The sequence below is a fragment of the Sarcophilus harrisii genome, chromosome 5 (genome assembly GCF_902635505.1).
Source record: "Sarcophilus harrisii chromosome 5, mSarHar1.11, whole genome shotgun sequence".
Classification (NCBI taxonomy): Eukaryota; Metazoa; Chordata; class Mammalia; order Dasyuromorphia; family Dasyuridae; genus Sarcophilus; species Sarcophilus harrisii.
In genome coordinates this window covers 184,173,916-184,186,152 of record NC_045430.1, presented here as the reverse complement: position 1 = coordinate 184,186,152, position 12,237 = coordinate 184,173,916, and the positions used below count along the sequence as shown (strand labels likewise).

At 35.1% G+C, this 12,237-nt stretch overlaps 1 protein-coding gene across 2 annotated transcripts in view; it reads right to left on the bottom strand.

Moving 5' to 3' along the window:
- Positions 1–6,365: 6,365 nt before the first annotated feature.
- Positions 6,366–12,237, bottom strand: part of NUP205 (nucleoporin 205) — a 98,681-nt gene continuing 92,809 nt past the window's right edge. For both annotated transcript variants that reach the window (XM_031939122.1, XM_003771633.4), the window contains exons 40-43: positions 11,772–11,895; positions 8,735–8,863; positions 7,877–7,950; positions 6,366–6,731 (exon numbers count right to left, since the gene is read on the bottom strand). In XM_031939122.1, coding sequence (XP_031794982.1) covers positions 6,579–6,731; positions 7,877–7,950; positions 8,735–8,863; positions 11,772–11,895 — 480 coding nt within the window. In that variant the 3' untranslated portion in view covers positions 6,366–6,578. The remainder of the gene's footprint in view (positions 6,732–7,876; positions 7,951–8,734; positions 8,864–11,771; positions 11,896–12,237) is intronic.

The following is a 12,237-nucleotide window of genomic DNA, read 5'->3' as shown; positions in this document are numbered from 1 at the left end:
GAATCAATTGTCAAGTCTTGTTGCATCTCCCTCCCAACAGCCTCTCCCCCTACAAGTACTCTAGATTTGTAGTGAGCATTTATCAAAGGGTTCAGAAGAAGGGTCTCACGGGACTGTGAAGAATAAGTTTGCAAATACCTAAAGGAAAACGATTCCCAAGAAGAGAAAAAAATAACTGGAAAAAGGAACCAATATGAATGCACAGAGAACTTATTAACTTTGTTTCAATTAAGTAATGGGGCATAGAGGATCGAGAGCTAGGTTTCAGAATCAAAAAGGTCCGGGTTTAAATAACACCTTTTACATATATCGATGCTATGGTCCTCTCTATGCCCCCAAGTAACTCAGGGTTAACCCAAGATTTCAGGTTGTAAAACTTGTTATCAGCAATGGTAAATCAAATGAGATGCTATGCAAGCATTTGGCACAGAGTAGACATTTAATAAATGCTTATTTAATAAATGCTTATTTCCTGCCCAGGAAACTTGTTAATTGTAGTACATTAAGTTGAGACATTGGGCTATCTCACACTAAACAACAAAAAAACATAGGGACCGGACTGAGAGGTGTGCTGAAATTTTGTATTGGTAAAGTTTTCACAAAATTATTCAATTGTGACACTGAATAAATCTATAAATTAAATCTATAAATAAAATCTATAAAGTCCACTTGAACAAAAGACCTACTTAAGAACAAAAGGTTCATTTAAAGCTGAAATGATTTTGAAATGGTTTGCATGTTTTCATTGGAACAGAAAACAGGAAAAAGGAGAAAAGGAAAAAAAAAGAAAAAAAAGAGAAAAGGAAACAGGAGAGCAAGATGAGACAATTAGTCATTCTCTTTTTCTGGAGTACTGATCAATCGCAGAGACTAATAAGCATCAGTATTAAGTTAAATCCTGAAGACCCTAAATATCATCAGTGAAGAGAAAATAGCAGTTAATAATGGAAACTACCCACTACATACTATAAGTAGATATAGTCCTGCAAGCAGAGAATTGTCGTTTAATTGTCATTAAAGAGAACTGTAAGTTAAACTAGGTCACCAGTATTACAAACTTGATAAAATCTTAAATTCCACTCAAGTCTGAAATTCTATGACTTTCTTGTTAGTTGTATATGATGCAATGTCTAGGGATTCTGAAATCATGATTCAATAGAAATAATTGCTGATCTACCCAAGTGAGCAACAGCACCATCTAGTGGTAATTTACTAAAACTGCAAGTTCCTGTTAAATTGTGAAAAGATATTAGAATTACACACTTTTAGAGGATTTGGGACATTATCTAACTAAGCCTTTCATTTAACAAGAGATAACTGAGCCAGAGAGATGATAATATGTCTAGAGCTATTTTCTGCAAAATAAAATGCTAGTCTGATTAATGAATCTTTAAAAGTCTTTAAAACAACTGCCAACTGTCAAATAAATCAGTAATCAGGATAAAGCATATTATAACAAGTCAATATATTTCAAAAGATAGGGGATAAACCACTGTGAGTGCTCCTGAAGATGATTCTAACCCTCAAAAGCAGAGGAATCAAAACACACACACATACACACACCCATAGGAAACCCCAGCAAACCCAGATTAAAACAATTGGGAAATTTTAAAAATAAAAGATAAAAATAAATAACATTACATTTTAAAACTAAGCTGTTATGTGGCCCCCAGGGATCCTTCTGTTTGTAGTAGTTCTCTGACCCAGTGATATACATGTTTTCCAGAAGCTTCTCCTTACATTTATTAAATTCTTCCTTGAACTCCATTTGAATTAAACTTTTAAAAAGCACAGTCTGTTTCTCAGTTGAGAGGCATTTCTTAAGCTTGTTGTCAGACACTGTGCTGGGTGCTGGGAACACAAATGCCAAAAAAATATAAGCCCATTGTTGGAATCCTTACAAAGTGCTGATAGAGTTGATAGAGACAATAATTATCTAATATTGCATGGCTCAGTATGATTGATCTGATCTTACAAGATGTTATGGGCCAGAAGAAACAAGGTACTAAGTGGAACTGATAGAAACAATGTGTTTACACCTTTAGAGAGCTCATATAAGCAAGAAGCTCCTAGGGCCAGAGAGCACTCTGGGAGGAAACCCATAATCCCACTCTTGGATCCCACAATCCCATTCTCGGAGGAGGAGTCAACCATTTACACCCAGAATAAATAGAGCTTCAGTGAGTCAGTCAGGGCAGTTCAGGAGAAACCCAGTTTCAGAGGTGCAGCCAGATTCATTCATCCCATCTCACACCACCGTGGTGGTTGGGCTTGGGCACTTCCCCCACTGAGACCAAGGCTGGTCTGAAAAGCTCTCCAGAAAGCTGCCCAGCTCCAGGCAAGAGATTCATTCCATCTTCCATCTTTGTGCTGGCTGGAGGCTGAAGAAAGCAGAGGCAAATGACAACTGCAAGAGCTCTTGGAACCAAGTAGAAAGATAGGCCTCTAAGAAAAACTAACCGGGCTATTTTGGAAGGAGAAAAAAAAAAACACGTTTGAACTTTTATCACCTGGCTGCGTTTGGAGTGATTATTACTTTTAACTGAAACTAAGGCTACCTTCAGAAAACCTCCCCAAGAAACCTGCTCCCAGAGAGAACCATTATATTTTAAAGAAGAGAACACCACAGCCCATGACTTGCCGGAATTTATATTACAACAGGGAAAATCGTGGGCACAGACAAATGACAACACATGGGCATACATATGTATATGTGTGTATATACAAATACATATATGCACATGTGTGTGTGAAGTGATAAAAGGTAATTTCTTTTGGAGGGAGGGGTTTGTGTTAAACAGACATATTCTAAGCTTTGAAATAACTCACAGAAGACTGAAGGCAGACATGTATGATGTAGTACAATTTAATACAAAGCCAAAGAAGCAAGAGATAATGTTATGTACAGGAACAGCAAACCAGTCAGTCTGCACAGAAGACAGAATTCATGAAGCCGAAATCATGTGCACTAAGCCTAAAAGATCAGCAGGAGTTGTAATGAATGAAGCTTCAAAGAACAAGCTAAGGGAGGCAGGCAAGAGAGACAAGGGCACTGGATTTAAAGTATGAGGTCCAGAATTCAAACCTACCTCTGCCACTTAATACTTGAAAAATCACTTACGATATGAATAATTTAACAAATTAAAACCATTTTGTCATATTAAAAGGTGCTCTAACTATTAATCAGAGAAATGCAAATTAAGACAACCACTACACACCTCTCAGATCAACTAAAATGACAGGAAAAGGGGATGTAGGAAAATTGGGACATTAATACATTGGTGGAATTGTGAACTAATCCAATCATTTTGATTGCATTATGGAACTATGGCCAAAGGGCTATCAAGAGTGCATACTCTTTGATCCAGCAGTGTCTCTACTGGAACTGGAAATTGAGTGGATACCCATATGGAATGTGGAAATATGTATAGAATTGCACATGTTTAACATATATTGGATTACTTGCTATCTAGAAGAGGAGGTTAAGGTAGAGGGAGGGAAAAATTTCGAACACAAGGTTTTTTGCAGGAGTGAATATTGAAAACTCTATTTAAAAAAACTATACAGGTATTTGGAAAAATACTACTAATATTAAAATATTTTTTTAAAAAATCACTAGCTTCTAAAGATCCTTCTGATTCTTGTTTCTATCGTATCCCAGGCTGAGGTTCTTTACTTGGGATTCATGAACTTCAATATAATTGGGTTCCTTTGTAATCCCATGGTTTTTATGTTTCTAAAAATGTTATTTTGACAAGGGATCCATAAGATTCATCAGATTGCCAAAAGGGTCAATGACACAAAAAAACAGTAAACATCTGGAAGTAAGATGTTTACTTTAATAGAGCTTTCTAAGCAAGAAAATGATAAGGTAGAGAACTTGTGCTTTAGAATACTTGAGAGTGGTATTAAGAATGGAATGAGAACTGAGATCAAACCTAATCAGGAAGTTATTGCAATGATTATCTTTGTCTCCTTAAAGCCCAGCATATATTTAAATGAATTGTTATGGACAAAAACAAAAACAAAAAAACCAATCTTCTGGTATCCACCCTCTGGTAATTGATAATTTCTAACATTTATAAGATTTTCAAAAATATTTTACATTTTAATTCATTTATCTTTATAACAACACTGAAAATATTATCCCCATTTTACATCAGAGGAAACTGAAACATAAATAGTTAAGGGACTTAATATAGAGTCATATAGTCATATATATGACATATAGAGTCATATAGTAGGGAATGTCCAAGGCACAATATGAACTCAGGTCTTCCTGATTCCAAGTGCTCTACTCTAATGACCATGGCATGCAGCTGCTCTAGTGAAGTATGAGGTCCAGAATTCAAATCTACCTCCGCTACTTAATACTTGTCATACTAAAGAAAAATCACTTATGATATCATCCATAAAAATGGTCCCTCTACCCACCCCTTTCCATTTAATGCCCTTTCCCATTTTGGAAATATCTACCAAATTCTGGCTAACATGCCTTTCAAGAACCCAGGTCACGTCCAGAATGCCATGAGGCATTAGAGAAAATGAAATTTTATTTGCTGATATTCAATAACTTAAACAATTTTAGAACATCTATTTATATAAAACAATGGAGAAAAGTTAATGCAGAATGAAGAACAGACCTTCTCATGCAAACTCAAACTTACTTTATATATAATAGGGTTAGCTTCTTCCTCCCCAATGGTGAGTGTACCAAGTTATTCAGGCTGTCATTATTAGGAGTTGGGTTTCCAAATAAAACTGGTTGAGACAGATAGATGATCAGGTCTAAAGATTCCACAGAAGAGAAGCTAACAATGGTCCTCAAGTACCTCACCAGTGGTCCTCAAGTACTTAAAACAAAATTACAAACCCAGGAAATTAACCTTTGTATGGTTTTGCCTGAAAAAATGAACTTAAAAGTGACAAAAATTACAATAAGCAATTGATTGATAATATACAAAACAAGTACTTCATTTATCCAGCATCAGTAGGAAATAAATTCTATCGCATACGTGAAGTTATCATCAAGACTTTTTTGGTCCATTCTTTTTCTGAAATTTATATACAAAATAGTTCCACTCTTCCTTGCCTTTTCAAACCATGTATGAGAAACAAGAATTTAGCCCACTTCTGATATCTGATACACTGAAGCATGTATTTATAGCTTGATGTGCCACCAAAATTGCCACAGTCTACTGTGGTTACTGTTATTTTCTCTCAATTTTACCTGCTCCATGCCTTTAACTTGGATAATGTTCTTGACCCTTGCCTCATATCTGTTGTACTCAGAGAACTGAATTGAAAAGCTCAAATGGAAGCTAAATTAAAAATACAATTCAAAATCAAAGGCATGGGAGCAAAGCAGTCATCTGCTTTCTCTGCTATTTGTTATTTCTCTGCTATTGGGAAATTTTTGTCAGGGACAGGACTTGAAACCAGAATTTCCAAACTTGCCACATCAGGATGCCTCTCTCCCTTCTCCAGGTACTTCTTATACAGCTTCGTCCTGCGCTGGGTGAGTCATGGAGTAAGCCACTACTTGTCCAATTTTACCCTTCACAGAATCCTCTAGGTCTAGACAAACAAGTCTATTCAGTGACACTTAACATGCCTCACCACCTTTGTCCTTTGTGGTGTTGTTATCTGGAAGTTCTCCCTCCTTTCTAAATCTTACCAGCCTTTCTGGGCATCCAAAATAATTCCAAAATATCATTTGAGAGAAACAAAGGCATTTTGCTAAGTATCTGCTGAAGTTATTTTAAGCCTTCTGAATTATCTGAAAATTTGTAACACTGGAAGCAAAGTTTTCATTTTCTTTGCTTACCTGAGTTTAGAAGGAGCTATTGCTTCTTCTCAGCAGTATTTCTGAAATATTAGACCAGAACAGAGAGATTGAAATGAAGAAGCACTTTTACTAGACAAAGTATGAGCAGATATAAAGAAGTGATGTGAAACTGGTTATTTCTATCAAGTTAATTATATATGACAAAATATAGTTAATTTGGGAAATTTCAAGAAGAGTTTTGAAAAACGAATGTCAAATACTTATTTCTCTAGTTATATGCATAACAATATATACTTTCAGCCCACAAAATATTACTGGAAAAGAGTGGTTTTATATTTTTGTAGCAGACAGGCCTAATTTATAAAATAGTATGGCTATTTATCCATATTCCTACTCCCGAGGATAAAAATGAACATGGAAAACAGTAGAACGATAGCTTTACTGGGATGAAGGAAAACCCAAAGTTTCAACAATACACTTTGTTTACATATAGAATTTTTTTTTTTTGTCTACCCCTCCCAACCTTCCCACCTCCTAAGGATATCATTCATTAGATCATTTTTCAAAAGATGTAAGGTCCATTTGTTAAAAAAAAAACTTTATTCTTTTAATTTTTATTTTTACTGATGGGTAATCAAGGTGGGAATTATGCAGAAAACCTTTTTGTATAAGAAAAAAAGTATGAAAATATTTTTTGGCCATAATTTAGAAATAAACTGGTCTATAAAACTGAAATTAAGAATGTCCCCCCATTCCATCTGTTCAGTAAGAAAGGAATACAAAGAGTCTTTCAGGCTCTTGACAGCCTTAATAAACCACGGATGCGCCTGACAAGTGCTTGTATGAAACAATAGCGGGATCGAACTTTGGAGTATAATCCTTCAATATCCAGAAGCTTCTTTTGCAGTGATTCACCAAAGACATTGATGGCTTCAATCTGAAGCTAGAAGAAATGAAGAGGGCATTTCTTAAAATGGCAATGTAAAGGGCATTTCACAATTTAATACAGCTCAGAAATTTCTAGACCAATTTGGTTCTTTTGTATATATCAAGTTTTTTACATTCACATTCATATCCCACATTTTCTACCCAATAATTAATATGATAGGGTTGGGGGATGGGGTGGGGAGTTTGGATTGGAAAGTGGATATCAACTATTTTTAACATCCATCAATTACATATAATGTGTATTACTGTCTAGATCTCTGATTATATCAGTTTGGGAACATTTTAAGTACATCTGACATTAGCAGACTGGTTTATTTGCCTGGGTCAGTTAAGTGATTTGTAAAGTAAGTGATTTGTCAATGGCCATTGGGAAATATATGCCAGGTCGGATTTAACCACATTTTCCTGACTCCCAAGCCAGCTCAGTCCACTATCTGCAATGCTAGTCATTGTCACCAATTTTATCTAACTTTTCAGGGAGCTACGTGCACAAAAGACCAATTTGTCATATGTATAGATGTCCACAAATAAGGCACAGCAAATCAAACATATGTATTTATTTGTTTATTAAGACTGCTTTAAGTATTGATTACAAATTCAATGCTTATTTATATTTATTCCTTATTTAGGCAACTGAGAAATATAGAGCAAGGACTAGAAAGGGAAAGATCTAAGACACTAAGATCTAAGAACTAAGACATGAGTACAAAGCTTGGTCACTTCCTCTTGATCTTGAACTGCAATAATACTATCTCATTCAACAATTGAGTGTGTATGCAAAAACACGCATGTGTGAGATATGTGTGGAGTGTCTTGCCTGTGTGACTTGCCCGAGATAAAACTAGTATATTTCTAAGATAAAACTTTTAAACCCACTCTTCCAAATTTCACTGTCAGTCTTTTTTTCATTAAGCCAGATTGCTTCTTATATATTTATATGGCATATCTAAAATTAAGCAAAGAATACATAATATTGTTGTTCTTATAAAACAACTATAGTATTACTGTTTTGTCATCAAAGACCAGTTTTCAAGCAAGTCATAAAAAATTAGTAAGTACCTAAAATTTAAGTATGCTGTCAGCCCACTTAAAATGATTTAGTCTCTTTCCAATTTGAGTATCTTATGGAATGTACCTTACCTGCTCTATATCATGCTGGCTCACTCGAGTCAACCCACTTCTGAAATCCAAATTTGTCTCTGAAGTGAAAGCATCTAGAAAAAAAAGTTTTTTTTTACTTTTATTATAGAGTATTTATATAGAGTATACCTAGATATCAATTTATCCACACATTGAATAAAGATTTTAGATACTATGATTTGTTACCCAAGAAATGAAACTTGCTTTGTACTTCTAGACCTACCTCTGTGAAAGCAAAAATGCACATGATAAAAGTGTTGCTGACTATATTTCCAATTATTATAGAGAGCAGCATCTATAAAGCATTTTAGCCAGTCAGATGCCAAGGCCCTGTATGAATTTATATCCAGAGGTCAGTCCACAACTGAAGGATACAAACATAAAAGGTTCATGAATGGTCTTGAGTACAATATGGGAGTAGAGAAGGTCAAACCAAGTAAACTGGGCAAATGTTAGCTCAAGGATCTGGAGGTAGAATGCTGTAGTGGTACATACATTTTATTCATAAACTAGCCACCTCCAAGCCAAGTGTGGCATGTGACTAGACTTGCTGAAAGTCTGATCTAAGTGCCTATCACACAAATCAATTTATTTTTAAACAGGGGAAAAAAAATTCAGTGATATAAAATACCTAGGAATTTATTTGCCAAGACAAAAGCAGGCACTATATGAACACAATTACAAGATACTTTTCAGATAAATAAGACAGAACTAAAAAACTGGAGAAATATTAGCTTGTGATGTGATAATTCCACAAAAAAAAGTCAAAATTGCCTTGTCAAAATACAAATCTCATTCTCTATAGGCATTTAAATTTTATTATGTAATATAATAATTCACATGCAGAATAAGTCTTACCTTGTAACCTCCTACTTTTAAATGTAGCCGTAGAAGCCAGTAGAGAATCTTGGGAATCAGTGGGAGTGCACCGTAATAGATAGTATTCTAAGTGGCGCCAAAAAATAAATAAGCAGGTCTCTATGATATCTACAAAAATGACCTCATGTCAAGGAAAACAATTTTATTAGTGATATTTTTTTAAAAAGGGATCTTCTGAGTCTAGTGTATGCTAGAGTACAAGCTTTTTAAAATATTACTGCTGCTGTAGATATGATGCATAGTACTATTCTCATGGTTTAGGGAGGGAGAAAAAAGTCATATAATAAATAGAAAACATACATACATGATAAAGCAGCTATTAGCATAGTTTTAATTGAAGAGCAGGAAAGACTTAAGTTTTTAAGATGACACAATGTTGAAAATGGGAAAATGACTCATTTAGCTATTTTTGTTACTGAACAGTGGTTTGCAGTATTATCAGTGAGGGAGGTTACTTGTTTGGAGATCCCCAGATCTCCATAGGAGGACAGTCTTGTCCAAGGATAGACAAGTAGACAGTGGTACAGGAAGAACCAAGGAGTTACACATAGGTGCAAAGTAGCCTCACGGGAATCATAAGCATGGTTAGGGCTCTTTGTCCCTCAGATGTTTGTAATTTCCCATTTCTATTTCAGGAGCCCAAACAATTTTTAACCAATTAATCAACACTATTAGTTTCAATATACTTAAGAGGCAATGAAAATATTTTTCTTGTATTGAGTAGCTTGGAAAAAGAAACAATGATAATTACAAGACTTTTACTTATATATAAAACGCCACTAAGCCCATTCAGAACAGGGAAAATAGTCCCATTATTCTCGGCCTTATTCAAACCACATCAGACATATATGTGTTCAGTCCTGGACATCACTTCTTAGGGAGGATATATTAGCAAACTACATTATGTCCGAAGATCAGTTACTGAGATGATCATGAGTAAACTTAGTGAAGTGAAATAACTGAGTGAAATATTCAATTTGCAAAAGACTATTAGGTGATGGAGGGATAAAAGCACTGTCCCTGGAATCAGGAAGACAAGTTCCAATACAGATTCAGACACCAGTTGTTACCCTAGACAAGTCATTTAATCTGTTTACCTCAATTATAAAATGCATTTAACTTCTCAGGGCTATTGTAAGGATTTGTAAAGTGCATAGCATAGCAACTGGCACATAGAAGGGGCTTAAATTTAAATCAAAGATTTGCCTCATTCAGTTTCTCTAAAACTTTCGTCTTCCCAGAGTTTTTCTTAAAAAAAAAAACAAAAAAACAAACAAACAAAAAAAAATAATGAAAACTTCAATGAAAGGAAATGATGTTTTTAACCTAAATGTAGAATTTTTAGTTATCTCTATTAGATTTCAAATCTGAGCAAATTGTTCAGGTCTCTTCTTTCAGCCTAGTATTCTAATGAAATTCAGTCACTCAACATGTTATCTAAACTTCTCTACTTCTGCATCATCTGTAGACTTGATAATCATACATTCTATTCTTTATCCAAGTCTGATACAAAATCTGATTGTCATCTCATACGCCTTGAAGGCAAGGACAAGGACGCAAGTCAGTACTCAATAGATTCAACTGTTTAAGCCAACTAGAATTACACATACCAGATTACATGGTCTTAACATAATACTTCACTGTACCATAGTTACTCCCTCAAGACAAAAGTTCAATAACCTGTTGACAGACTGATTGAACAGTGAATAAGTGGTGTCTGTACTTCTTTAGACTACTTCTGAGTTGCTTATTATGGTTCCAATTATGTATGATATAGTTTCAATTATATATGACCAACTGACCTTATTGTCATTGCCATCTTTACAGACCTTTTACAGTTTTTAAGATGACACAATGGTGCTATTTTGTGAAGGGGAAAGAAATAGAAGACAGATGGAAAGGAAGCTGTTAATCTTCTTAGCTGCAAAAAGATAGTTCCTAATAAGCCAAAGGGTAACATCATATGAACTGTATCACCTTGATTTAAGTAAGTCATTTTCATCTCAATGGGGTTGAAAACAAAATAGACCAAAGGAAGACTCCTTATAATTTTCTTTGCAGAAAAAACTATGCTTTACATTAAACATTAAAATTTTTAACTTCTCTCCTATATTCACCTGGAGAAAAACACATTAAATGTGTAAAATCATACATTTGATACCCCCCGAAAAAGGTTTTTTTTGAATAGCATGGTCTTTAGAAAGAGAACATCACCCAGCACAAGGCAGAAGTTGTTGGAAAGAGATGAAAGGGACTAGTTTCACTCTTATCCTGATAAAAGTTTCACTCTTATCCTGATAAAAGAACAACTGTTTTTTCAAGTGAAAGTAAAAGAATGATTCTGGCTGCAAAGAGAAAGATCAATATCTTAAAAAAGAATTCAAGAGAGCAATGAAAAGGGCAGGCTTACTTGCAACTCTCATCAACAAATAACTGAAGATCCCAGTTGGGCTTGCCCTCACCCCACAGACAAGCAGTTGACTGTGGAAGGATGTCTTCCTAGCTTCCCCTCAACATTCTCCCCAATACTTAAAACTTTATTCTGAGATAGGATTGTTGACACTCCCTGTTGGATTACTGAATACATTTCAGTGGGAAACTCATAATATACTGAGTTGAAAGGTTTTAAGAAAATACTTTGGTTTTGAAACATTAATATGCACAAAACATCATCAAAGACCCATAGCTGGTGGACTTCCTCTCCCAGGGCGTGTTACAAACCATAAATAAGAATGCTAAAAATCTGAGGCCCAAGGAGCTGATATGTCCAAGGTCTCCCAGCTAGTAAGGGTTAAAGGCAAAATGTGAACTCTGATATTCCAGAATACACAGCCAATGTACTATCCATTACATTGTAATGTCCCTCACAGAGAATGGATCAGGAAAAAACAAAACCCAATCACTTTCAATTCAATTAAGTTGCTGTGGTATACAGTGAGAGAGTAAATAAACATGCCACAGTGAGCAGATCAGCAGGTTTACTTCCAAGGCTCGCCAATTATTTGATTAAGGATACAAGAACAAAGGGAGAGCAGTTTGGCTCGATTGTTGATCAACTTCACCAAACGCCGTCTCCCCAAGATGTACTTCTGGGATGTGGAGATTTTATCAACTCCAGCTGGCATTACTGACTGGCACAACTGCAGAGAGAAACATCATGAAGTATATAATACAAATCCAGAAAATATTCATGGCATATCCAGTAGATGCAAAGTAGTGCTTGTGGCACTAAAATGTTACAAGGCACAAGACAGCACCATAGACTGATACTTAACGTGTAGCTTGTTGTGTCATTTGGCTCTTTCGTTATAAATAAACAACACAAACACTAAGGCCTAAAATATCCAAACCTTAGCTATCAAGTGGCACTGGTTTCAAAGTTACTCAACCAAGAACTATATACGATTTCCAACAACAATTAACAAATTAGCACAAGTATCTATACTAACCTGATACTGAAAGAATATTCATATTGATAAGAT